The sequence below is a fragment of the Macroventuria anomochaeta genome (genome assembly GCF_010093625.1).
Source record: "Macroventuria anomochaeta strain CBS 525.71 unplaced genomic scaffold BU25scaffold_9, whole genome shotgun sequence".
Lineage (NCBI taxonomy): Eukaryota > Fungi > Ascomycota > Dothideomycetes > Pleosporales > Didymellaceae > Macroventuria > Macroventuria anomochaeta.
Genome location: NW_022985370.1, coordinates 105,756 through 132,319, shown reverse-complemented (window position 1 = coordinate 132,319; position 26,564 = coordinate 105,756). Strand labels below are relative to the sequence as shown.

The 26,564-nt window shown below is 52.6% G+C and overlaps 11 protein-coding genes across 11 annotated transcripts; 6 read left to right on the top strand and 5 right to left on the bottom strand.

Moving 5' to 3' along the window:
• Positions 1-1,389: 1,389 nt before the first annotated feature.
• Positions 1,390-2,561, bottom strand: BU25DRAFT_456636 (glycoside hydrolase family 5 protein; the record flags this gene model as incomplete). Its single annotated transcript, XM_033710051.1, has 2 exons — positions 1,390-2,381; positions 2,429-2,561. 2 exons carry the CDS (start codon positions 2,559-2,561, stop codon positions 1,390-1,392), a joined length of 1,125 nt encoding a protein of 374 aa, XP_033563735.1.
• A 1,862-nt stretch (positions 2,562-4,423) lies between these two features.
• BU25DRAFT_336748 (uncharacterized protein) lies at positions 4,424-7,511 on the top strand (the record flags this gene model as incomplete). The annotated part of the gene is made up of 2 exons (XM_033702649.1): positions 4,424-6,760; positions 6,822-7,511. 2 exons carry the CDS (start codon positions 4,424-4,426, stop codon positions 7,509-7,511), a joined length of 3,027 nt encoding a protein of 1,008 aa, XP_033563734.1.
• An 870-nt stretch (positions 7,512-8,381) lies between these two features.
• On the top strand, positions 8,382-8,795 carry BU25DRAFT_419852 (uncharacterized protein; the record flags this gene model as incomplete). Its single annotated transcript, XM_033707965.1, has 1 exon — positions 8,382-8,795. One exon carries the CDS (start codon positions 8,382-8,384, stop codon positions 8,793-8,795), a length of 414 nt encoding a protein of 137 aa, XP_033563733.1.
• A 934-nt stretch (positions 8,796-9,729) lies between these two features.
• On the bottom strand, positions 9,730-10,341 carry BU25DRAFT_419851 (uncharacterized protein; the record flags this gene model as incomplete). Its single annotated transcript, XM_033707964.1, has 1 exon — positions 9,730-10,341. The coding sequence occupies one exon, from the start codon at positions 10,339-10,341 to the stop codon at positions 9,730-9,732; it is 612 nt and encodes a 203-aa protein (XP_033563732.1).
• Positions 10,342-11,464: 1,123 nt separating this feature from the next.
• On the top strand, positions 11,465-12,462 carry BU25DRAFT_408808 (uncharacterized protein). The gene is made up of 2 exons (XM_033705908.1): positions 11,465-12,023; positions 12,083-12,462. Exons 1-2 carry the CDS (start codon positions 11,567-11,569, stop codon positions 12,184-12,186), a joined length of 561 nt encoding a protein of 186 aa, XP_033563731.1. The 5' UTR covers positions 11,465-11,566; the 3' UTR covers positions 12,187-12,462.
• A 394-nt stretch (positions 12,463-12,856) lies between these two features.
• On the top strand, positions 12,857-14,210 carry BU25DRAFT_268523 (uncharacterized protein). Its single transcript, XM_033701798.1, has one exon. The coding sequence runs from the start codon at positions 12,988-12,990 to the stop codon at positions 14,158-14,160; it is 1,173 nt and encodes a 390-aa protein (XP_033563730.1). The 5' UTR covers positions 12,857-12,987; the 3' UTR covers positions 14,161-14,210.
• Positions 14,211-14,327: 117 nt separating this feature from the next.
• On the bottom strand, positions 14,328-14,957 carry BU25DRAFT_429826 (uncharacterized protein; the record flags this gene model as incomplete). Its single annotated transcript, XM_033708567.1, has 2 exons — positions 14,328-14,781; positions 14,833-14,957. The coding sequence occupies 2 exons, from the start codon at positions 14,955-14,957 to the stop codon at positions 14,328-14,330; spliced, it is 579 nt and encodes a 192-aa protein (XP_033563729.1).
• A 2,338-nt stretch (positions 14,958-17,295) lies between these two features.
• BU25DRAFT_408803 (uncharacterized protein) lies at positions 17,296-19,450 on the top strand. Its single transcript, XM_033705907.1, has one exon. The coding sequence runs from the start codon at positions 17,315-17,317 to the stop codon at positions 18,950-18,952; it is 1,638 nt and encodes a 545-aa protein (XP_033563728.1). The 5' UTR covers positions 17,296-17,314; the 3' UTR covers positions 18,953-19,450.
• A 359-nt stretch (positions 19,451-19,809) lies between these two features.
• BU25DRAFT_447011 (uncharacterized protein) lies at positions 19,810-22,118 on the top strand. The gene is made up of 2 exons (XM_033709521.1): positions 19,810-21,040; positions 21,091-22,118. The coding sequence occupies exons 1-2, from the start codon at positions 20,118-20,120 to the stop codon at positions 21,998-22,000; spliced, it is 1,833 nt and encodes a 610-aa protein (XP_033563727.1). The 5' UTR covers positions 19,810-20,117; the 3' UTR covers positions 22,001-22,118.
• Positions 22,119-22,177: 59 nt separating this feature from the next.
• BU25DRAFT_456629 (uncharacterized protein) lies at positions 22,178-23,524 on the bottom strand (the record flags this gene model as incomplete). Its single annotated transcript, XM_033710050.1, has 4 exons — positions 22,178-22,271; positions 22,801-23,201; positions 23,251-23,426; positions 23,476-23,524. The coding sequence occupies 4 exons, from the start codon at positions 23,522-23,524 to the stop codon at positions 22,178-22,180; spliced, it is 720 nt and encodes a 239-aa protein (XP_033563726.1).
• A 1,095-nt stretch (positions 23,525-24,619) lies between these two features.
• BU25DRAFT_408801 (FAD/NAD(P)-binding domain-containing protein) lies at positions 24,620-26,467 on the bottom strand. Its single transcript, XM_033705906.1, has 3 exons — positions 26,212-26,467; positions 25,159-26,160; positions 24,620-24,986 (listed from the first exon to the last, which is right to left on the bottom strand). Exons 2-3 carry the CDS (start codon positions 26,123-26,125, stop codon positions 24,658-24,660), a joined length of 1,296 nt encoding a protein of 431 aa, XP_033563725.1. The 5' UTR covers positions 26,126-26,160; positions 26,212-26,467; the 3' UTR covers positions 24,620-24,657.
• Positions 26,468-26,564: the final 97 nt, after the last annotated feature.

Here is a 26,564-nt window from a genome sequence, read left to right as displayed (position 1 = left end):
GCTACATCCTCGCTGCTCGCAGTCTTGTCCACACAGCTCAACCAGGGCACAAGTCCATACTCGACCAAGCCCCACCTCCTGCTCCAATTCGTACTGGCCTAAGTCGTGGGGACTCTTCAGCGATTGTATCAGAGCGTAGGGGCATGGCACGAAAATAGACCATGTATACCGACAAGCGGTGTAATGAGGTTCTTTGTCCGATACGTGACGATGACTGAATGGCTGGATCCTGAAATGACTCTGATGTACGACGAGTCGCTTGCAGAGCCCCACACGTAGGAGAGCGCTTCATACTTGGGATGACGGACCTTAGCATCACGGTTCTTGGAATCATTGACTTTGGACTCATTGTCCTCGGAATCATCGGCCTAACTAGTGATCAGTGACGAAATTCTTCCAAAATGATAGGTGCACTGACTAACACTCGTCTGACGATAAATTCGATCTGTGTTCCAGCGTGGAAGAAGGGCCCGGGCTGTAGAACAGCTACGCGAATCTCGTCATCTTCACCTGGATCTGACAGTGCGTTGTACTTATAAGCCGTGATCGTGAGAGGACGGAGCTGACAACAAACGGTACAGTGTTTCTTGAGCAGTGCGGGAAACGGGTTAGATGGTGTAGGTAGCTGCAGCTCTGGGTTGCCGGTTGGTGAAGCGACAGTGGCTGGCGCTCATACCAGGCAGCAAGTGGCTCGTCCAGATGCGATGATTGTCCTCTCCAGTCAAAGGAATGCCCCCTAGGCGACAATCATCGCTAGAACCTTGCAACACTCTTTGAAGAAGTAGCAGAAACACACTCTGTGTCGAAGGAACAGAGAGAGAAAGGGAGCAGGCTGGGATTATAAGAGGATGGGTAAGGCTGCAGCTGAGGACGGGCTGGAAGTTTCAGTATTGCACGATCAAGGGTGACCAAACACGAGCGAATAATGCGACATTCGACAGCACTTGACCGTCTCGTAGGACCTACAGCCGGTCGAACTTCAAGAGTGACGGGTGCATCCGTGGAAGAAGGACGGTGGTGTCACAATGCCCTCGCCCCTTAGCGTGCGCTACGACTAAACCGAGAGCGGGCCTCCGTTCCATGTGAACGACAGTTGACGGCGAGCATAGTAAGCTAGGCAGCACAGCCATAACGCCGGTTCTCACTTGCTCACGCTGAGTCCGCACCTGAGCAGGAGCAAACAACAACTACCAATACGTACTTGTGTACTACGCCAGGCATGAGGGGTCATTCTGGGCCAGCGAGGCTGCACATCGTAGGGAGCCAAGTGACCTGTCGCAGAATTTCAGATGCGGTACCTCAAATTTCTTCATCTCATACACTTTTCCTATCATGAATGATATGGAAGAAAGATCAATTCACTTGACGATATATAGATCCTCATTCAGTTCAACCGATATTCTTGATGTGATCCGTAACCAGGCAAGTCCAGTCCGAGCTGTTGTAATAGATAGTATGCCCATCGTTATGCGTCAACGCTCCCGTACTGGTAACTGTATCACCCAGCTGCCAAAATAGATCCGCCGCCATCCCCGCATCCTTTAATCCCAAGCTTGTCGCCTGCCACTTGCTCTCAACCGGGCAGTGGTCCGCGGCAACATCCACACCGTACTCCTCCAGCAAGCAAGGTTTGTTAGCCTTCTTGCACGCAGCTGCGTGCGTAGTGATCCACGCATTTCCCCAGTCGTTCGTTGTGCTCCAGGACTTTGGGTACAGGTGGATGGTGCCGAAAGAGACATTGGGTAGGGCGAGGTTGGCGGCGAAGTCGAGACCCTCGCTAAATTGGTAGGGGTAGGAACCATCACCGGTGAGGCCAAAGCCTTCGTCGCCGATGGCGATCATGTGGTCGGAGTCGAGAGACCGGACGTAGTTCGATGAGGCGCGGATCCAGTTGGTAAGGACTGAGGTGGCGCAGCCGTTGCAGCGCGGCTCATTGGCGAGCTCCCATGCGAAGACGGCGGTCGAGGTGCGGTAGCGCGAGACGACGGCCTTGATGTAGGCTTGGTACATGGTCTGGCATTTGGTGGACTGGTACCACTGAGCATTGCTGCTGACGCCGCAGGCAGAGAAGTAGGCAGCCATACCGCCGTAGTCGGTCCAGTTATTTACGAAGTTAACGATGAGCTTGATGCCGTTCTTCTCAGCCGACTTAACAACGGCGTCAAGGCGCTGCAGGCCGTTGGCGCCGGTGTTGATGGTCGCTGTGGAGCCAGAGAAGGACTGGAAGTAGACTGTGCCGGAGCTGGGGATAGATGTCACGTCGTTGAAGCCCCATACTCGCAGAATCTTCTGCCCGGAGGTAGCTAGGTGACCCATGATGACGTTGACATCGTTGTCGTCGGTGAGAAAAGGGATCCAGTAGCTGTTGGTGCCGGCGTAGTCTGAAGAGAGTCAGTGAGGAATCTGGGAACTCCGACCGTCCACTTACACTTTGTGACACCGTCGATGTTGAACTTAAGACCATCAACTTTCGAGTACGATGCTCGAGCAGCAACATCGTTCTTCGCAGCTGGGAGCGCAGCCACCGCAGCGACGAAGGTGAGGATCCTTGCAAGCTTCATGATTGCTGTGATTCCAGATGTTGCAGTGATGCTTGACGAACAATGGGGAACAACAGACTTTATGAACTATTGAGGGCAAATGTGCTCAGGATGAGATCTGAGCTTGATGGAGACGCCCTCTCCGTTTCGAAACAAATTTGTTCATCGTTGGGAGATGAAAGGATTCTAGCGGTGGAGTTACTATAGTCCATATACCCTGGTGCTGTCGATCGCAGATCTCAAGACGCTACAATGGGTGGTTTTGAGCGACATTTGAGTGAGCTCTTCATTTTGCTTGGATCAATTTCCTAAGTGAAAAAAAATATTCAAACGGAGTAGAGGAGTCCGGGCTCGAAGGGATCAAGCGGCCGTTGCAAGGCGAAAAGCAGTGAAGTCATGGGGTTCCGTGTAGATTAAGCAAGCGTGTCAAACGTCCGGGATCTTTGATTAGCGAGGCGTCAAATCTGGGGTGCAGTCGATCACAAATGACCTGACAGGTGAGTTCGAAACAAGACAATGCGGACGTTCGTGCACATGTCTGTTTCTCTGTTGATGGGTCTGGTGTGGCCAACGTTCCAGTTTGTCCTGAGGCCGGTGCAGCACGAACAATCATGCTCGGGCACGACGAGAAGCGCAGGGCTGTTCTACAGAGCGTCATAGCCCATCAGAAACACTATCCAAACGCATCTACAGCGAGAGCACATTCGGCTTCGATGAGGAGATGGAAAGGGATGGTTGAGGTCAGCGGAAGAGGACACAGTAAACGCTAGCGCTGCGCTAGCGCTGAGTTTCAAAGGACACACTACACTTTCCCGCCAGAACTTTGCTCTGTACACAAGTGTGAAATACTCTACAATCCGATGAACCTAGAACATATCATGTAGATATGGGACTCCTGTATGCATTGTAGCCCTGAAAGCTCACGTGCAATCAATTACGCTTCAGACTGCTTAAGCTGGGAGTGGCTCTTTCTGTTCTGGCGAAGGCAGCCACCAACCTCCCACTCGACAACGCAGGTGCAGTTTAGCTGCCTATACATACCAATGGCGGCCTTAAGTTTGTTGTTAGCTGTTTCCCTCCCTTCTCCTCGAATTTCAGCGATTTCACGCTTCTCCGCAGCTGTTCGCACCGAGCCTTGAATCTGTCCCCAGCCTTTCAACCCTCTGCTCACCATATACCCTTTTCAGCTACCTGCACGACCTAGCACTCGTCCTCGCGTCAATGCAGCTATGTGACGAATGGTGTTCACGTGCGCACCATCTCAGACCGCCGCCAATGCAAAGCTGCAGACGCCGCAAACCATGGCACGAGCGTCCTGGTGTTGCACCTAGCCAAAATGCCGCCCATTCAGTTCACAGCAAGCAGCGCAGAATGATGCCAACAAGATAACGTTCTTCTCTTGGCATGTTAGCACAGTACCATACGCACCTTGATGGACAGTTTAGTGCTCGAGCAAGCCCGCTGGCACCTCATTGGGGGCTGAAAGCAGCCACGACTTGGCTCAAAAGCGCTGCGGCAGCGCCAGCTGAACGTGCACCTCCTCGATGGGCCACAGGGCTGAGATGATCCAGCTGTGGAGCCGCAGAGCCTGAGGCAGCCGACGGCGCAAAGCGCGATATCTCAGGCGCATTTTGCTGGCAACTCCTCTTTCACCTGTGCCTATTTCACTCTTTACATCGATGACGTTGCGCCTCTTGCGCACAGTCACAGACCGTTGTCGCACAGTACGGGTCACCCCAGGCTGATACGAACCCTAGTCTACTCGAATTGCCAACTGCGATTCGGTGATAACAAAGGACGGCTGAAACCCTTCCAGCAGCGCTGCAAAGAGGGGCAGCAGAGGCGGACCCCAGACAGCCCTGCGCATAATATCCGCGGCAGCAATGGCCAACCGCCATCGCGAAGCATCGAGCAACCCTAACAGCGCCGACTCAACACCTGCACTGCCTGCGCTGGGCTTCGACAACACCTCACCCTCCTTCGGTATCTCCTTCTCTCAGCCATCTTCCTCCTCACCGACCACGCGCGCCGGCTACTCGCGAGTGGGCAACGATGCGACCGACCGATATGCCCCACCCACGATTGCTGAGGACGATGAAGAAGACATTGCGGATAGCTTCCGTAGGCAGGGCAGCGGTGGATTAGGTATAGCAACAGCTGGAGAGTCACCGACGTTGGGCAGTGGAGCAGCGATACCACCTCATGTTCGCAATGCGGGAAGCGCTCCCATGTGGAGCCCGGACATCACACTGTCACCACCAGGCACGAGCGAACCCTTCCTCGGCAGATTTCCTCACGATTCTGCAGAGGTCACACCTGATTTGACACGCGATCGTTTCAGTCCATACACAGGAAGCTACGAGGAGTTCCAGCGCGGCATGCTAGGGCACGCGCAGCCCAATGCCAGTACCACCGACTTTCAGCAGTACATGCACACTTCAGACACACAACGGCTACGCGGTGCACCCTCCATCAGATCGGCGTTTGAGAACAACGGGTTCCATCCTGGCCACGAGTGCCAGACACGCAGAGACTTCTACCATTCTCGATTCTCTTGGCTCAACGGCACGCTCATATTCATCTGTCTACTCTCCACGGTACTGTCAGGCATCTTCCTAGGGCTAGCACTAAGAGCTCCACGATATGGCCGCTACATCAGCACGAGCGATGGGGCAACGATGCGCCCTGCAACTGCAATTCTGTGGACTTCTATCACAGCGAAGATTATCGAGCTGTCCTTTGTCACTGGATTTGTCGCATTCCTGGGCCAGGTGTTGAGTCGGAGAGCATTTAGTCGAGTTGGTGGAGGTGTGACATTGTCAGAGCTGAGCATGTGGCGTTGGGTTGTCCAACCAGGTACCCTCATCACTCACTGGGAGACTGCGAAATACGCTGGCCTGTCGTTCCTTGGCATGTTGAGTCTGTTGAGTGCAGTCCTGGCAACCCTCTATGCGCCTGCAGCAACCGCTCTCGTTCAGCCAATGCTGAAGAACGGATATAAAGAGACCAGGCTCTTGGCTGGAAGCGTCAAGAGTGATTTTGCAAACATCCTACATATTCAGGAAATGTGTCAGACCCCAATCACCACTGACAAAGAGTACGGAGGCACAACTTGTACACAGATTGAACATGCCGGTCAAGGATTTTACAATTACCATAAGTACCTGGCTGACTGGACCCACGAAGCTAAAACGTACAACAGCTCATCCGATCAGACAAAACGCCCGCTAGGATTCGGACTCTTGTACGAGAACACCACCATTACAGCTCAGTGGATTGACATCATCAACACCACAGAAAAGTCCAAGGAATACGGCCGAGTTATCAATAATGTCTCCCTTGCCATGCCACACGCTGGTGTGTTTGCAGCAGCACGCGACCAAAGGAATGGCATTCTTCAGCCAGAAGAGCTAGATTCTGAAGGTACCTATAAGCTTGAGGCTTCTGTACCTTCGCCGGTCATGAAAGTCTTATGCGTCAACATGAACGAGTCTGAGCTTGCGCCTCTGGTCTATGCTAAATGGCCAAATGCCGAGCCGATAAACGCCACAAGCTGGACTAAAGCAAATTTGATGGCGCACGCAACTACCACGAATGCGACAGTAGTAGATGATATCTTCGGCTGGACCAAACAAGACAAGGAGACAATGCTCGATTACCCCCCAGTGTTCTCCAGATTTCCCAAACCCTTCAACACGGTCCTCAACCATACCAGTTTTGCCTGGGGAAGACCTGCCATCTATTTGATGGGTCAAGGTGGAGATGGTACAGCGGGGCCCAATATGACCGGAATCTACTCCGTTTGCAAGATCGACGTCGACATTACGCCGTATTGTAGCACACAATACGTGGCTGGTGGCTCTGGTGGAAAAATGGAGGCTCTGTGTGGAGATCCAGCTAACAACACGGTTGGCAACATGGCGTACATCAACAGCCTGACAAACGCGACATTGGTGCGAGGTGTCGCCAACTGGCGGGACGTCGGAACCGATTGGTCAAACAGTTTATCGCTCGGCACTGGCATCAGTGATGGTGAAGCCAGCAATTCGAGACTGTTGATGCAATTGCAGCTAGTGCCTACAGGTGGTATGAAAGCGGACCCGAACAACCTGAACGTTAAGCTCAACCCACTGCTTCCTAGCATGAGTGAGGCCGTTGCGGTTTTGTCTGGCTGCACGTTACTTAAGAGTTTTATCGACGCACCTTTCGTTCCTTTCTGGGTAAGTGGACAATACGGATGCATATCACAGGCTAGTCGTAGGAACCTGCTGACGTGAGTAGAACTACACTGTCCCTGAGGGGACAGCGTCACTCGAGGTTCCGCAAACACAGTACTTCAACGCGACAATTGTAGCACAGCAGTATGCCTCCGGTGGAGTGGACAATGCTTCCAAAGCCTGGATGGTCATACTCTTCTTGGTGTTTCTCATGAACATTTTTGTTCTTGTCTACTTCATCTTCCACCGCGGTCTCGTCACCGACTTTTCCGAGCCACCGAACCTTTTTGCGTTAGCTGTCAACAGTCCACCCAGTCAGGCTCTGGCAGGCAGTTGCGGTGGAGGCCCGGAGGGCAAACAGTACATGGTCAACTGGTTTGTCAATCATGAGGGCGAACACTTGTACATGGAGCCTGGTGAGAAGACAGCACTTCTGGCTGGACACGAGCATCCGCATGTGCACCCGCACGTCCATGATCATGACCACGGTGCTCCGCGACAAGCCCAATCGAAAGGAAAGGGTGTCTTATCAATAATCACAACGGCGTTCAGTAGCGTCCGGTCGCCGTTTGGTTCCAAGACTAAAGCTCCAGCAAAAGTCAGTCAGCCTGCTGGTGCTGAACGACTTCGGCCTCTCAGCACGGTGGGCAGTATGCGCTCTGGAGCTTCGCCTTCTGGGTACGAGCTCGAAGACGGTGAGACGAGGACACAACGACAGTACGCCAAATTATCGAACCGGAGGAGCATGCTTTGAGTTCCAGGCATTAGCATTTAGTTTTCATCGCTGCGTTTGTGCAGCCTCGCAGTCGGGATCTGCAAGTGATCTAAATTGGCCAGTTTCGAAGCGGGGTCATCTGCATGAGACCCATTACAATCCAGTCAGCCTTTTTCAAAACTTGTGTTCCTTCATGTCAGACCTTGCAAAGACAAGTGGACTATCTGCTAATGTCAAGCATCGTGTCGAGAGCGGAAGTGTGCGGCATGGCCGGACAGCCTTGCGACATCTGTCCTACTGCTGTTTCTTTCGATGAGGGCTACAAGCCTGAATCTGTCGACCGGGGATCATACTTCTACACACCATGTAACACATGTGACAGTCCGCAATACCGCGACTCTACCCTTTGTACGGGGTGTACACATTTCAGACTACGACACCTGGTTAAATGCGTCCAAGCGCACGACATATGGCCACGGCCACACTTCTACATAAGACGAGATCTTCTTACAGACTCCAGTGCAGACGAGTACCCTCTCTGCCATATCTTTAAGCACATACTAATGTCGATTGATGACAAGGAGCAATCGATCACAGGCTATTTTTCCAGCTACGGTTTCGATGAGCTGGTTGGACCGATGTTCCACATGCCAGATCCAGATAACGGCTTGTGCATGGTCATGCAGCACTGAAATATGCTAACACATCCAAGATGATATCCTGCTGTTTATGAGTGAGACCATCTCCTGGGAGTCACTGCAAGACGGTATCGATTACTTATGAAACATCATGAGGCAAGTCGTAATGACGCAGAACTCAAGCTGCTAACTGGGTGCAGAGTCATCGACGTACAAGAGCGGTGCATCTTAGAAGTGCAGAGCAAGCGATGCAACTTCTTCGCGCTCAGCTATGTCTGGGCCAAAGACGACCCCTGACACCAAGACAGTCCGGCGAAACCTCGAGGCCTTTCAGGTTCCAGGCGCTCTACTTGAAGTCCACCTTCCTCGGACGGTTAAAGAGGCAATGGTTGCATGCGCTCAACTAGAACAGAGGTACCTTTGGGTCGATAGACTCTGCATCCTGCAAGCCGACAAGACAAATCAAATCTGTACCATGGACAAAATCTGCTTGTCAGCTCAACACGTCATTATAGCTTACGGCAGCGAGAACATGCACCCTGGCCTGTCCGGTGTCAGCCGTCCACGACCACAGACTCAAATGAGTGTTAGTTTCGCAGGACTGGCTGTAACGTCAGAGGGATTTGACGACTTCTGTGACTCTGAATTCAAGGGATGCATACGGCAAGAAAGAGGGTGGACGTAACAGGAACTGGAGCTTGCGCGATGGCAAGTGTGTTTCAGGAACACGACCACCTTTCTGGAATACCGCTTCAGTAGAAAGTGTGAATACACCCGAGGATACGATCAACTCAAAGATGATACGCCTCAGACTGCTCGACGCACCCATCCACTCTTTCAGCAATATATGGCACACATTGACGCGTACTCACGCAGACAACTAACTTACTACTCCGATGCAATTGCTGCTATTACTGGGGTACTCACCTGGCTCTACGAAGGTAGCCAGAATCAGTTCTTGTATGGACTGCCAATCATACACTTTGACAAAGCTTTGTTGTGCTTTGGTGTGGCTCTCAAAGATGACAAGAGTACTCAATGGTGACTTCCCTTTGTGGTCATGGGCCTCCATTTCAGGCTCATGCTCAAGACTGGTGTCCGAGAACGCGGTATACTACGATGTACCGGGATTACGTTCGACCCATCAATCAGATTCTGGACCACCAAATCTGCCCGACATGGAGGACGTATATGGCAGAAGCTTGCAATGGTGGCTGCGTGTTGAAGTTCAACGCACGTTGTATTCGAAGCACAACAGACCATGCGCTTTGAAATAATCGTGCCACGTTGCGGCAGGCCGTTGCTGTTGTTCGTCAACTCCAACAAGGTCGAGTGGGAGCTCAAATATTGATCCGCTCATGACCACTGGTATCTCTGGTAGTACTGGAGGCCCTTGATGAAACTCTACGAGACCTGGATAAGGTTCTTGCTCTTCCTCTGCATTATTCCCAGCGTCCAGCTCTGCAAAAGGCTGTAGCCCTCCATACCTTATCATGCAGCTCCTGGCACTCAGGCGCGTCGAATAAGCCTGAGGCGGATAAAGAACCGTAGGCTGTGGTTGACTTGCTTCAAGTTCTTCTGGCAGGGGAGAAACCGGGACTTCGTCATCGAAATGCAGTTCAAGATGTTCTGGCTTGACAATACTGGGGTCTGTTGGCACACCCCCAGGAGACTTGGCTTGGAGGTTCCACTTCGGGTATGGGTGGTGGGCTAGGCAAATCTTTATCCTGGTGAGAGTGTGAAAGATCAACGGGTGGTGGATGGCTGATATAGCTACGCCGATGGGGTGTACTCGTAGGCTGAGAAGTAAGAGATTGTAGGCGTTGTCGAGATGATGGCTCTGGCGACGTTCTGTTTTGACAGTCATCTTGGTGCGAAGCAACAGGAGGATCTGGGTATAGCGGCCTAGAGCCTACGAAACAAGACGGTGCGCGAATCCCCACCAAGTCTCGAGGAGCTCCCTCAGGTGAGTATTGTGAAAGTGCTTCAGCAGGTAGGGGCACGATTGAACCTGTAGGTTTGGATGGGGGTGATAGCACGGGAACTGGCATCCGCGCCTCATAATGACCTTGCGATTGTCGGACCACTGCCTGCATCCGATTTAAGTCGCGTTGGTATTGGTTACGATAATAGCGCTGATTTCGTTGTGGTTGAGTTGCTCGACTAGGCGCCAACGACTGCGCATTAGCTGGTTTGCTTACAGAGTCGTGATGATCGCAAGGCGCGAACATGCCGGGACACTCTTGCTCTGTAGGCATCCTGGATCTTTATCGGCGCTACTGCGGTCGTTCGAGCCAATCGAATGGATGACTGTCAGTAATCTGATACAGCACGAGTGCGATAGCTGGGGAATTTTCAGCAAACCATGTATTCTTCTAGAAAGAGCAAACCCGATAGGATACATTGTTGTTGTTCAATGTAATGAAGACGGAGGCTTTCACTGGCAAAAAGTATAAGTTCTGGTGTAATACCATCGAAACTGTCGACGCTATAGTGGATGCAATCCACACATCAAGCAAGTCCCTGACGTTGCGTCAATACTTGAGTGAGTAGCATAGCCTCGTGAACATGGCACCCAATATCGTACGAACCTGCTGGATTTCATCTCAGAGCGTGGCTGGCACTTGCACAAAAGATCGTTCGGGGCGGGCCGCTTCACCTTCAGCTCCTTACTGGTATGTAGCGCAGCCAAGCCACCAGCGCTTAACACATCTTCATCAACATCTTGCCTTCCGTTGAGCGACAACAAGGCTGTGAAATGCACACAAATGATCGAAGGGTTTACTAAAGAGCATCCAGCATACTCTGTTGTCATCGCACTCGGCATACTTGCGATCATGTATCCTGCGGCCATGAAGATGCTTGGGTTCAGATACATTGGGGTTGAGCCAGGTAAGGACCGTCGCAGGTATGAACTGGTTATGGAGACTGACACAGAACGTAGCATCGTATGTAGCAGTATGACAATCCGCATACAGTGGCGCTGTACCCGCGACATCTCTCTTTGCGTACTTTCAGCACCTGGGTATGACGATGGTAGTCTAGCTCGATCGATGTTGTTGGTGAAGGGCGTACCAGATCCTCTCGCCGGCCCCAAAGCCTTGGATGCTGCTGATTAATGATAAACTATTTGCGTGGGTGGGTGCACGTACAGGACAGCCTAGAAATCAACCAGGTGCAAAAGGCATACTCCATGGCTGATTATTACCTCTAATCAAGCCCAAAGACATGCTCACCATTGTGGAGGGAGGAACTTCACGTGGCGCAAAATCTCGATGCCTGATGCCCTCAAACTCAGGGAGTGTGGCTGAATATGCGGCGTCTCGAGATTGGTTCGCTTTCGCCCACTTTCACCTCACCGCGAGGTGTAGCGGAGTCACGGCGCTTAGCTTGCAATCTTACAACCTCTTATGCGCCTGCACGACGTACCTTGCAACTACCATTGTCGACCACAAAATGTCAGCTCTTATCACCGCCATCATCTATTGCATCACAGGTGCTTCGTCGGAGGACAAACCCTACCCAGACGAGAAGCAAGCGCTCATCCATACCCGCCACGCTCGCCCACTCGACGAAGTCGTAGTAGATGTGGTTAACGCCATACTGCGCGCCGAGAAGGCCGGCGCAGGACTGAAAGCCGAGCTTGAAGCCATCGTCGGTCCATACGGATGGAAGGAGTATCTGGCGGAGAAGGTGCTGGAGAAGCTGGGTGCTGCCTTGCAAGGTGCGCATGACAAACTTGGCCCTGCGATCCGCGACGCGTACCACAAGGTATGGGAAGTTGCAAATGAGATCGAGGGCTTTGTCATTCAGCATCCCGTCATGTGCACCATCATCGCGCTCGGCGTTCTCGTCGTCATTGCGCCTTGGGTAGTTGAAGCGTTGGGCTTCGCGGAGCTAGGACCCGTGAAAGGTGCGTATACTGAGCGTAGTAAGCCTGAGCTTCGTGCGATGCTAATAGCGTCAACGTAGGCTCCTTCGCATCCTGGTGGCAGATATCGTACGGCGGCTTGGTGCCCAAGGGTTCGCTATTCTCTTTCTTCCAGCGCTTGGGCATGGTGGGGTTGTGGCATTGACCACCTCCCGGCATGACCTTTAGGGGTACCGGTGCTGCATCGTACGATGATGCGTGCGGAGGCGAAGATGAGCCAGGGACGGATATTGAGTCAAGATCGAAATCCGATGCCGAAGTCCAATGTCCTCGGAAGATAAAGTCGGGTCACGAAGTTTCCTCCAGGTTTTCTTTTTGCATGACCTTCTTTTTACACAATTGCGTCCACGAATCGGGCCATCAGTCTACAAATGAACGTTAGAGCTTAAAGGATTCATCGAATCAATAAGTTTTTGCTGAGGTCTTCTCTTCTCTACTGTTCCTTGCCGACATCCCAGCTCAGATCATAGCAATCAAGGATTCGATGTGTTCAAGGATGCAAAAAGGGAGACGAGATGAGATATCGCTGCCATCCCTGTCTCGTATCGCAGCCGATGATGTCACTGCAATGCGCGCGCAAGATCGACAAAATGGCGGAGTGAGGCGTTTCGAGAAGCGCTGTCTGTGTTTCAGAAACGCGGAGGATCCTTGCATGCTGTGGGTGCAAAGAAGAGATGAGAGATGATGTAGAAATGCGTAAAAATGGAGATCTTTGACGGTGTTGACGTGTCTGTGGAGATGGAAGGAACGTGTGGATCCCTGTCAAGCGCCGAGTCAGGTCAGTGCACACGTCTTCACTCAACCTTGGGAGGCAACCGACATTGCGCACCGCCACAGATGTATCTGCGGCAATTGACTTCTGTGGCTGAACGTTCGAAGAGATAGACGTTGGTTTGTGATATGGTGAAGTAGAGCATACGCAAAGATCATACCAAGCCTCACCACCATGCCACAAACCCTGCACAGATTCGGCTTCAACTCAGATGCGCCAACCCTCAAAATTACCAGCCCGACACTTGTTGACAGCAGCACTCAAATCAACATCGTGTGGACATCATGGTGCGATCTGATCTACACAACTACCAATGCTGACAATACGCGCTCCATAACCTATACCGGAACAAGTCTCAACACCACTCAGCAGCAAGAATTGACTTCCCTTACTTCCAACATCAACCAAGCTCTCGCAAACCCAACATGCCAACTATATTTCTTCGGGAACACCATGTACGACGGTGTACGAGGCTATATTTGCGATGGCAAGATCACGGTCTTTGGTACACCCGCCGAGGAGGCTGCACTGAGGAGTCAGTACCATGATATCGAATTTTGGACTTTTCCACCACCTCTCGCTGAGATCAGGATGTGCAGCGACAACTCCCTCTTCCTCACTTCCAAACCCGAACCGTACGAAACAGGCAGCATTAGCAATGTTACAAACCTTCACGCCGTCAAAGCCCACTGCACCTGCACCACACCCATAGACCAGCGCGCCTCTTTCGCCCCAACCCAACTCGTTACAAACGCAACAACAACCACAGCCCTCTCCCCCTCCGGTCTTGTCTACACACTTACAACCGACCCCCGATACCCCTCCTGCCTAGGCCGTCCCTATACAGGCACATCTTCCTTCGAGCCTGTACCCTACCTCTCAGAAACACGCATCACCAAGATAGCATCGGGAGGCTACATGACCGCAGCCATCAGCGAAGACGGGGAATTGTTCTTGTGGGGTCAGGCAAACCCGGGCACAGCAGAGGAGTTGGGTGTGCTGCATAGGCTAGACTATGATTCTGACGCTGCAATGAAAAGAGAAACGGTCATTTGGGGCGATACTGTGCAGGACGAGAATGTCAAGTGTCTCAACATACACATCGATGGACGAGATGCAATAGCATATGACGTTGCCATAGGGTTCGGCCACATGCTTGTTGCTGCGAAAGGTGAGGATGAGGAGCATGTGGTGTTTTCCGCTGGGTGTGGGGCCGAGGGTCAGCTGGGTATAGGCAGAGCTGATGACTTTCTGCAGGAGTCTGAGGAAGTGGTGGCTGTGAGAGGCAAGCGCGTCATACAGCTGGCAGCAGCAGGATGGTCCAGCTTTGTGGTCACAGAAGAGTAATCGAAGTGTAGGTAAATGCTCAAATTGAAGAGATAGGCAATTAGGATATCGAGGATAAGATGACCCTGGCTCGCCAGACCAAAGGAGGAAGACGTTTATCCAGGCCAGAAGAAGGCAGCAATGTCTGACGCAAGCAACTTAGCCCAGGCACAGACTGCCATAAGTCCTCAAGCCCTGAGGCAGCAGCAGCCAACTGCCCGAGGAGGACCCTCCCGACAAAGCATCGTATGCTGCTGAGGCACAGCCAGTGTATTCACGACCTCGAACGTTGGGGCCCAAGGTTCCTGATGTCCATCGTGGAAAGGTGCCGAAAGGGCTGGAGACGGAAAGGCATTGTCCACCTCGATCTTCGTTGTTACGGCAATCGAGTTCTGTCGAGGTGTTTGTGGTTCGCCGCCGTTCAAACGAAGGCGTGTATTGCTGCGTGTGGCGATACGCGTGAGCCTCCTCGGCACTACCTTCTCGAACGCTGGACGCAGGTGTGGCAAGCAAGCAACGATGATACCCGTACTCATCTGGGCGAGGGCCCAGAGCAGATTTATGCCTATGCCGTAGGTCAAATCGCTATCGACAGGGGCGTCTGCAATGGCGGTAATACGAAAAACGCCAATAACAATTGTCCTAGCACCCGTCAGTACTAGAGTTTTCACGTAAGTAGATGTTCCATCGAACAGTATTCCAAAGGCGAAGATAGCCGTGATGGCAAGCTTGTGAGCCCGACGTAGCCGTAACCCCCATACCACATAATGAGGCGTGATCCAGGTGATCAGGTCCAAACCAACTCCTACGACAGCCATAGTGATCATGAAAGGCTCAATGTCAAAGCAGTAGTGGCCTTTTTTTATCGACAATTCCTAGTTGCGATGCAAGGGTCGGCAGTGTAAGAGCATTCCAGTAATGGTAACGACAGCCGAAGCCATTGATACAGCGATGCAAAAGTACGCTGTACAAGATGTCAATGAAATTGTTGCTGTGCAAGGGGAGACCAGAGATGGTTGAAGTGATACCAGTGCGTCTGAGCCATGGATACATATTGGTGTAGAACGTGCGGAGAAAGAAGATTAAGATGGCGCAGCGGGTCAGAGAGAGCTGAACGGCCATAGGACTTCGGAAGAACCACAGTACCTGTGAGTGTGAGTCATGTAGCCATAGCAGAGATCGTTGTCGTACGAAGAGCGTCCTCTGTAGTTCACCCAACGTCGCCGTCCGCATGTGCTGGCCAACGTGCCCAACTGCCATGGCTTTTGTTGCGTCAGCATTTCTCGTGTGAGCAATCGCTGAGCTGGACTTGCAGACAATGAACACTCCCACGATAATGTACAGGAAGATCTAGCTCGCACGTCAGCCCACTACATGTTGCTGATTGCACTGTAGTCTTACCAAAGCAAGAACTAGCAGTGTGTCATCTAGCGACCATGTTAAGCTCTTGGTCCTTTTCGCTGCGAAGCGAGCGGCCAGGAACAAGGCGGGTAACACGGCAAGGATCGTGACACCAGCGATGTTTGCTCCGAGAGACATTGCCTCTATGAGTGGATATGCTGTAACGGAGTTTGAGTGCCCTACGATGAGGCAATCATTCGCATTGCGAAAGACGTTAAGGAAAGGCCGAAAGGTGGGCTGAACCCAGAATAGATCGATAATGCTAAAGGGCAGAAGGAATGCGAGATCGATCGATGGTACTGCCTAGGGCGACCAGCAGTGCGCCTGCCGTTGAGGCTGGTGAAACACGTGGAGATAATTGGAACGCAGGAAGTCGCTGCTTACGAGGATGCCTAGAGACTGGTCGTGAGTTTTTGGCAAGCGTGGCTGCCTGTTTGGGCAGAAGCCGCGAAAAGGTTTGACCGCTGGCACACTTGTTTCGGTGAACAGGTACGGAACTTTATTGACCCCAGAGCTACGCGTCGACGGTGCTATTTCGTGGGGTGTTTCGCCTTATCCGCAGGTTCTGGTGATGTCATGGATGGCATTGTTGTGGTGATTGTTCAGACAGATACGATCAGAAGGCAGCGGAGCTGTCATGCGAACCCGAGCGGCCCCAGCGGCATCAATTTGCCCTGCCCACTGCCTGGTCAGTGAAACGAGGCCTACAGCGACTTGGACCGAGTGAGTCCGCAGCACAGCCGGCGCATAAGAGAGAAGGATTCTGGCTTACGACAAGGTTGCAAGTTGGTCTCAAGCTGATGTACAAGCAAGTGCTGAGGCTGATGTATCTCAGGATCATCTGTTTAAGAGACGTCCAAGCCATGGTGTTGAGTTCGTCTCCCAGGCTAGCCCCGGCAGCTAACGCGTCCTGGTGCCAAGGCCAGTCACGCAGTCAGCTTTTAGATGTCGGTTCTTGCGTTCGGTCGAATCGCAACGGCTTTCCCTAGAGTTTGGCGACGTCGTGCCTCAGCCTCGGTGCCGTCGTCTCGGTGCCATGCCGTCGGACCGATGACTTCTTTGAAGTGTGCATTGCGAGCAGATATGCCACTGCATCAGTTTGGCAGGGCAACAGGCCTTCAACAAACCTTCAAGAGCCCACAGCGGGTGCCGGTGCTTTGTTGATACTGCAGAGTCTGCAAACTGGTGGTCCCGCAACGCGCTCATCGGCGTGCAATCGGAGAATCTGTTTTGCATTGCAACGTGTGGCCCCTTTTGTGTACCCGCGGGAGAGGCTCCACGTACGTGGACAAGCGCTGATCGATTCACTTCAATTTTAGCTGTAACTGGCAACCGTCCAGTCAAAGAGAGGATTGTCAAGCAAACAGGGCGGGCTCCAGGGTTGTGACAGGGCTGATCAGGCCTCATAGAAACGCAGACACGCGAAGAGAGGCAAGGATGGCGGCGATCGTGATGATCAGTTGAACCAGCCTCGCTTGCTGCGACGGTGCGACGGTGAGAGATCGCAAACACGATAGGACACGATGCGCTTTCGCAGCCGCGCAGCAACCGGAGGTGTCAAGGGTCTCCACAGCCTCGTGTTCTGGCATCGAACGATATTTTCCAGTAGCGCAGCACGGCAAGAAAATGATCAAGAGTTGCCACGACGTTACTGCTAGCGGTGCAGCAGATGAGAAAGGCATGTGGCTTGGTGCTGGTGATTGGCTCGCTGACGAAACGCTAGGTGCAGACTACCGGGATCCAGCAAGGTGGAGTGCACGCTATTCAGGGGTGGATGAGTTCGTTCCTGCTTTCGCGCCTTTCCAAGGCCGTGCAAGACTCGCCCATGCTCCTCGTAAACGTCATGTGCACTGCCAAAGTGGACTTGTCGGCTTGGAGTGCCGCTCTATTTTTTACAAGAAGCGACACGACCCACTCATATCAGCCTGTCCCGTTTCTAGCGACCGAATTTGTAGCCATAAGCATCTTACTCTCCGCCCCTCCGCTCCGCTGCCTCTATCAATTCACCTTCTCTCATTCAGCCTCACCTCCTGGAATACATCGACTACCTCAACGGTCAATCCGCCCTCTTGAAGTCAACAGGACTCCAGTACTCGACATTACAGCCGCAGGTCTCGGAAGTGATGACGTTCGGCTTACACGCCGCCTAACTCCGAGCATTACACAGCACGAAGAACTTAACGCAATGGAACAACGACACTCTTCGCCATCCTCGAGGGGCAGAAGCCCAAGGCCCAGCACCTCTAGAAAGAGAAGCAATTCTGTGCCATTCATTGTGGCACTAGGCTGCTCGACGCCAGAAGCAAGATTGATGATGGCCGAGGGCAAGGCTGCAGTTCGTAACCGGAGACGCGGCCGCCAAAACAGGCCTGTCAATGAAGAAAAATATGCCACCACTTTCGACCCCCGGAACCATCTCAAATATCTCGATAGTTCGTACCAGGAGAATGATTCACCAAGGCCACAAAAGGCCAAAGTCAACCATTCTCGGCATCCTTCTGATGCCACAGATAAGAGCAACTCGACAATAGTTGCACCAACCAGGGATTGTGAGTCTACTGGTAACGGCGCTCCAAGCCCACTGGGAGACTACTCTGCCAACCTCGCGTCGTTCATCAAGGCACAACTTATGTCAATTCCGACCTACACATCGTCACCTGATCAGATCTCACCTCGTTCATGCCCAGACTTGTCTTTCCAGCTGCGCACTCCTCCACTGTCACCGAACAAGGTCGCAAGGAGGCCAGTGGAAGCGCCTAGGGTGATCAGTATTCCTCCTATTCGTCCACCGATGCAGAGCGCCTTTTCTGCATGGAGCTCAACCGACGGCTCAGAAGACGAGGTGCCTGCGCTGCCCGAGATTGATCAGTACACGCAAAATGCGGTGTCGAAAACAACAAGCAATGGCAGCACACCCTCATTACTTGGGTACTACGCCAACTCGAAGGACTCCTTCTTGTTCTCGTCGACACCCTCGGAGGAGCCTCACACTGCTAAGGGTTTCCAATTTCCCAACCCACCAGCGCTAATGTGCTCCTTTACTGAGCCCCACTCACCACCTCACGATGACGATACTGACTACTACCCGTCCTCCCATTCGTCGCGGCCGCAGCTGACATCTTCATCGGAACCATCAATCTCGTCGTCCTCAGCCTCGGCATCGTCTTACTTCGAATACAAGCGCCCTGTGTCCAACCTGTTCCCGCCCCACATGAAGGACCGGATCGTTGCGGCAGTCACACCACTAAAGGGAAAGATGTTGACAGCTATCTCGCCGTTCGAGGGCGCTGCACTGTCGAATGTACACGATGTGTTCATCGAGTCGCAACACAGGGTGCATGTCGATGGCATGTCATTTGACATGCTGCGCGACTTCATCGTACCCACCAGCAGAGTCTCAACACCAGTTTGACTCGCCGTTCTTTGACATCCCTTCGACTGTATCATGCGAGATACCTGCGTTTGTCTTTCAGCGTTTGCGTTTCTGCGGTCCGCAATATATCCACGTCGATACCCGTGGTACAGCCGGTCTTACCACCCGTTGCGATCCTTCTTACTCCATCTTCCTTTGTCACTTGGGTCGGCGCAGTGGAACACATACCTTCTTGTAATCACTTCCAGTTTACTGTACATCTAGATTGCTATTTCGGGGCTTCAGCGCCCGCCTCTTCTTTCGCCGCAGGTTATACCTTTCTTTCCTTGCTGTTCAGATATCCATACACAACGAGTGTACGACGCGCACGATTTTTCTTCTTAGCTAGGTGATATTTGGGGTGTTAGATTGATCCCTTCAGCAATCAGGGACAAGAGCTAGCAACATAAATAGCAGGGACAGCCACCGGTAGCAGTATCAGAATGAGCTACACAGCACAAAGGTGCATACACAATATCTAGCAATGCAAACAGTTGCACATCCACTCCACCTTGCACACTCCCATACTCGTGACTCAGTTCACCATCGTATTGCATACGCCGGGACTATTCCACGATAGTAACGATACCCCTGACTCCCGCATCCATGACGGAGGGGCCAACAAGCTCAACCAAAGTCAAGCTACGCGATATAACGATCATCCTCATATAATGCGCGACTGGACAGCCACCACTAACACTGAACCGGGTTTGGGTGTTGTGGCTGTTGCAGATCGGTGAGCGGTGCACACGAGCGAAAAGTAGGATTACGTCATGTTTGATGCGTTTGCACCTAGCTCCCCCACATTCAGAACTTTTGGAAGGAGGCAAACATCTCGCGTGTTTGCTCTTTCCATTGTGTTGTGCTGTTTCCTGGTAGTGAGGAATTGCTTTCACTTGTTCTCACACGCTTAGACGCGTTCAGATCGTGGGTACAGGACACCGTGTTCTTTGACAGCTTTGACAGCTATCGAGGCCCTTATAAGCACCGCAACTCCACTTTCAAACATACTTTAATCTACGCTCTCTGCGTTGTCACCGACTGCCCTTAAAAAAGCCAGTAGCTTTCGCTGACAAGCAGCTCGCGCACTATCATTTACGATTAATACAGGCTTCCTGTACGACCACATTCCGCCTCTAGACCGGCTACATCACACCTTGCCATCATGGCAGACGCCAAGCCCACACTCGTCGCGCAGATCCTCCAGCGCCTCGCCTACGAGTTCGCAGAGGCGCGACCCATGCTGCCGACATACTTCCATCTAATCTCCTCCGCCCTTTTTCCCATCTATACCGGCGCGCACGCCTCGCTCTCCCGTCCGTCCACAGCCGCGAAACCCACAAAGAAGAAGCGCAAGGCTCTGCACCGCAAGGGCTCAGATACTGAAGATGATGACGAGTCCAGTGATGATGATGAGGACGAGGAGCAGCACAACATGGAGGGTTTGTCTCCGAAAGACGCCATCCTGATGCCTCTGTTCGCAGGCATTGCACTGTCTGGGCTGTACTTCCTTCTTAAGTGGATGAACGACCCTACATTGCTGAACAAGATCCTCAACGCCTACTTCGCTATATTCGGCGTCTTCTCTGTATCGAAGCTCGTCACCGACGTCTTGGACATTGGGCACTCGATCATCTTTCCACGACGACATGTCATTGACGGTACGTTGTACCATGTCAACGGCAAGGAGGAGAAAGCCATACCAGTCGTAGGCAATATCAAAGGCAAGCAGCTGCTCAGTACGCCTTTACCCGGCTTCTTGGCGAGCACACCGCTAAACGAGAGTCTGAGGAAGATAGTGTGGAACGATCGCGCCATGCCGGCGAACAAATGGTCTCTGAAGCTGTACTTGCACCGCGCACTCGCCGCCAAGTTCAAGATTGGAGCGCATGGAATTGTAGGCGCACTCACAGGACTGGGTGTTGTGGCATACTTCAACTTCATTGACAAGCCGTGGTATCTCACGAACTTGCTTGGTTTCGGTTTCTCGTATGGTGCACTGCAGCTCATGAGCCCGACAACGTTCGCCACAGGAAGTCTGATTCTAGGAGCATTGTTCTTCTACGATATCTACTTCGTCTTCTACACGTAGGTCTGGCCGTGGATATCCCACACTGCATCACTGACACAGATACAAGGCCTATGATGGTGACCGTAGCAAAGTCTCTTGACGTCCCTATCAAGCTCATGTTTCCTCGTCCCGGTGACCCGAAAGATCCCACCTCAGCCCCTTCCCATGCCATGCTAGGACTCGGCGACGTTGTCCTCCCTGGCATCGTCATCGGCCTTGCATTGCGCTTCGACCTGTACCTCTTCTATCTCCGCCGTCAGAAACGCGTACCCGCTGCATCAGCAGAGGGCGCTGAGGCCATTGAGAAGGCGGAATACTTTCCGCTCGCAGGACGCTGGAGCGATCATTTCTGGACACATTCGCTGACCGGACAGCCGCTGTGGGTAAAGGACGATAACAAGCCAGAAGCACCATTCACGTTTCCCAAGACATACTTCAAGGCCAGTCTGGTCGGGTACGTACTAGGCTTGCTGGCTACACTGGGCGTCATGATAATCTGGGATCACGCGCAACCTGCGCTTCTGTACCTTGTGCCTGGTGTGCTGGGCAGTGTCTGGCTCACTGCAGCTGTCAGGGGCGAGCTGAGCCTGATTTGGAACTACACAGAGGCTATTGAGGAAAAGGAGGATCGGAAGACGGGCAAGGACGACAAGGCTGTCAACGGCACCAAGACGGAGGGAAGTAAGCGTGTCACACGATCGCAGAGCAAGGCCACCAAGGACATTTCAGGGGACGGCGAGAGTGATGATGAGTCTAGTCGTCCTCGCCGAAGCATGCGCGGAAGACCAGAGCGCGAGATTTTCTCGTTCACCATTGAGGCTCCGTCAAGCATGAAGAAGAGCAAGGCAAACAAGAAGCACGCGAGATCTTCCCCAGCTGACGAAATCAAGACTGTAGCAAACAACAATACACCAGGTCGGAGCACAGCTGTGGAGACAGGTGCTGAACCGTCCGGCAAGAGGCAGAGATTGAGGTGAGCAGTCGACGGTAAGGAGCAGAACACGTTCACATGCAATGCATAGCGATGGCGTCCCTGCATCGCGGCTCAGGAGCCGCTGCGTTTTTGATTCTGATCAGAAGTCATCAATGATATGCGATCGCACTTTCTTAAACTTTCTCAATACGTGCTTGACTGCTATTCCCCACCTCACTCTTCATTTTTCGTACGCGCCATAAAGGTCGTACCTGATGGCTGCTGCTGATGGGCTAGTCAAAATAGGTACGGTTTCTGTGTTCAGATGCACCTGTCTGGAGCAAGTCAGTGAGTGAAAGGTACAACCACCGTCAGGATCCCGCCGAATTCCTACTTCGTGTTGCACCATTCACGATGTACGTTGCGCTACTTTGCGGACCTCGACTCAGTACATCCAATTCAGTTACAAAGTCTTGCTAGTTGCGTACTTGAACTTAATTTTGCGACCGCACTTCTCGAGTCCTGTTGACGACCTCCAGTGGTCAACGTCTTTCCATGATTCTGAAAGCCTGCTCTTCGCCTCGAAGCAAGGTACGGTTTTTTCGGAGATATTGAAACATGAGGTCGAAGCCTTGTAAACATTTGCATTGCGAACTGTAACTCGATCGCTTAGCCACAGTACAGATCCCATCCCAGCAAATCATGCCTTCCAATCGCTACGACCTGTTCCCTAGACTCGATGCACGCCAATGAATGTTCTGGCTCTACCTGCATCTTACCGCAACAATATGGGTATGGAGAGGGTGGGTGCTGGGTGGTAGAAGAAGGAGAACGAACTGCCTCAGTGTAAACGTCACAGCATACATGCTTGCAATACCAAAGACAGCGCCGACCACGGTGCCCAGCAGGATGAAGTACAGCCAGCCTTCTACTATCCAGATCTCTACTGCTTGGAGTGCGTCGCCGCTTACACGGCCTACATCTGCTGCTCTGCTGAGCAGTCGGTGCGGGACATTTCCTGCTACGCGATTAATGCCAGGTTTGAAGGCGAGGCCTTCTTCGGGCGCGTAATGGATCAGATATGTAGCGAGCAGTAAGAACGGGAAGCCGAAGCCATCATTACTTTCCGCCTCCGCAAAAACGATCTCTCGCAAGGCTCTTAGGACGTATTTATCTGCAAAGGATCCTTTCGCGATAGCCTGCGAGAGCACGGGATCCGTTGATGTGACCAGCGACGCAATAACCATCGCGGTGAGTGTGGTCAGCTTGGGAAGCACGTCAGCGATGTGATTGAGGAGACTAGAAGAGACGTACTAGCGTGATGTGCTCGGTTTGGTCTTTGACGGCGGAGCCCCATCGTTCAGAGTCAATGAATTTTGCGGCTAGAGGTCCGAGAGCAATACCGACAAGCAGTGCTGGAAGAGCCTCGCCAAGATACCATACTTGCTTGATTTTTACTGATGCAACACCGTACAGGATGATGAAGGCGCCTGGCAACAGTGAGCTCTACGAAACAGTTGCTGACCGCGTGTAGTGCACCAAGTACTGCAATGATGATGTGGAGCTCGCTCACATCTAGGGGCGGCATGGTCTTTTCCTTGGCCGGGTTCCAGTTACCTCTATAGAGGGGCTGCGAAGGCGTTGTCGCATTGGGCGAGACAAAGCTCTCTAGGTGTTGCGGTGTGCCACTGTAGAATACTGATAGCTACGGTAAACGATAACGTAGGACTATCGGGTCAATGGAATACTGCGCTGAATTGCTATCTAGCTGGGGGATGACGACTATATACCTGACCTCACGCCAGTGACCTGTCACACACTAGACTAGGGTAGTCTGTCAGGGGTACAGTCAGACCTTGTACAGACCGACCGATGCCGCAACAATAGGGCATTGCGGACCGGCCGATCAATCCGAGTAACATAATACAAAGACAGAAAAGAGTCGAGTGTGGTACATAACGTCCGGGAAGGCTGAGCATGCGAAGAGCCTGTGGTTTCAAGCAAAATGCCCAGTTTTGTAGATAGCAAAGAAACGGGATGAAACGGGAGGGAAGAAAGCTTGGTACAGTGGTTGTCGCCTAGCCATTTCCGAGGGGAAATAGATGTGACAGAGCTGACAGTGTTTCGCGCGGACGGCGCTTAGGTGGTCGATCATTGACTTGAGCCTCATTCAGCCTCATCCTTGGTGCTGCGATCGTGACGTCTTGAGGTATACACACGGTTTTGCTTTGTGTAGGGTCCGATAGATGGTCTGTGAAGGGTGTCACTTCTTTACCAAAGGCGTTTGTAGTCCTTGAGAGGCACATCACCCGTCTTGATAACCCCTAGTGGCATAGAAAGTTGGGGTGAGTGGTATACTGGTAATCATTGCAGTCGAAGTGAGATTGGTTCTTGCCATGCGGCCAAGTTGCTCCGCCGCTGGGATCTCCGCCGTGCAAGCAAGCTGCGTTGCTTCAAGTTGCCTACATCCGGCTGTCTTGTTCCTGTATTTTTGATTTGTGGTTGTCAGTGGCTGGCAGTGAATGCGGCTGGTGGGTCCAGTACGTGGACCAAGGCCGGATACCCGTCTCGTCGTGCTTGGTAGCTGGGCAGCGGAGAGCGGAAGCTTGGCACTGGCAAGTCAGTCATTTGGTATTCAGCCGATAGAGATCGTCAGGGTAGGAGGACAATGGTAGATAAACAGGTTGGTGGTTGTGTATGGTATCTCGTTCTTGTATCATATTACTCGTCGTCATCGTAAACCTCTCTGTCCTGGAAGACGAGGAACTCTCCACCGTCCTCACCAACAATCTTCTGCCACACTTCTTTGACATTGTCGAGTAGGGCATCATCAAACGCCAAGTCCATCGACGGAGGCGGGAAGCCGAGAATATGCTCATTTCCAGCAGGTAGTGTCTCAGTGCCAGAGGAAGCGTGCTGCTGGTACTGTATCGACCAAAGCACATCCGGTTTGGGCGTTACTTCGACAGCCACCAGCAGCGCATCGACAGCCTTTCTGAGAAGCCCGAAGCCCATTTCGGAGCTTAACGATGTGGATGAGTAGAGTATACCTGATGCGATGTTAGCATGTGACATTGCAAATGCGTGTGCTAATGAGTGTGTAGGGGAGCTGTTGTATCAGTTTGTAAGAGTATATTATCTTCAAGTAGTTCAGACAATGTAGATAAGTATTTGTTGAAATCATCATAACAGCAGTGAGTGCAAGGGATTTTGTAGACTTACTTTGACCGGATGGGCATTCGCCGGTGTCGCTCGAGTGAACGAAAATGTGGACTGGGGGTAGCTCTTCATTTGAGTCGTCTAGTGAAAGCGACCCAGATGGGAAGACAATGACAGCAGATGCTGGCGCGGGTGCTTCCTCTGCGATGGGCGAGAAGAGGGGTGCAAGGGGTGATGCAACGATGGCAGTCAATCTGCAGTACGAGTCCTCCCCGGTGGTTGATGAGCTTCCACCGACTACCCACTTGGCAGTGACAGCTTCACCGTCTTTCAGGTAAAGCTTTGCCTCGCCCTCTGAGGTTGTCGAGGCTTCAGTGTTAGACGTCAGGCCTTTTCCAAGGACATACACGCCCCCACCAACAGCGCAAGCTCGGCACGAGACCTGGCTGATCTCAGCAAGCCCTCCCCATTTTGGCAAGACGGCGCCGAAGCCAGCTCCGAAGATGCCGATAGATCGAAGGTGTCTCGCAATCCGTGGCAGCGCGAACTCGGTGGTGGTCTGCGATGAGCTTGATGGTGACAAGGCGAGCGCTAGCAGCGGACCTTGCAGTGTCGCAGGGATCTTGAACTGCTCCAACAAGAAATCTGGGAACGGCTGTTGACGGTGGTCATTCCAGACCTCCGTCTGCTCCTCGTACTCGGTGATGAAGCGCAGGAACTTCATCAGCGCCCGCTTGGCCTTGAAGTCGAGCTGGTGGTCCTGGAAGACGTCCTCGCGCCCGTTCGGGACTTTGAGGAGCTTCTTGGATGTGACGTCGCCACCTGTAGCTTTGCCCAGATGATCATGCGTGTACACCCACCAGCTACCAACGGCCAGGAACTCGAGCTGGCGATAGACCCGTGACGATACAAGGTGCTGGAGCAGCGTCGACCTCGCGTAGATGATCTGCGGGCTGAGCGCCAAGCTGTACGCTCTCGAAAAGCTCAGTTTGCCTTGAGCGTTCTGACTGTCGGTCGGCTCGGGCTTCATAATAGCGACCTTGTCGAAGGCAGCAGCAGTTGCACCTATACCACGTTAGCAGGACCTCATGACGCTTCAACGAGCGCCCAACGTACCATCATTCACCCTTCTCTCCCACTCCTCAGCTTCCTGCAGACTGAACGCCGCCTCAGCGCCGCCATAGTAGTCGTTTTCGTCGATGTGTAGGATCTTCTTATCCGACCGTGACAAAGCTCTTCAGGTGCGGCGTCAGTCAGACCGCGCCACACCCTTCACGCTTCGAGACGACCTACAAAGCGAGCAGAGATTGCTGCAGGCCCGTGCCTACAATCAGGACATCCCAGGCAGTATTGTCGAGAGTTTCCATGGTGGGTGCGCGAAAGAAAATGAGGTCCGCGAGCTCGGATCAGCTCCAAGTTTTAGCGCGTTGCTGACGTAATTGGCGACTGAACAAAATCTGCGGCCAGCG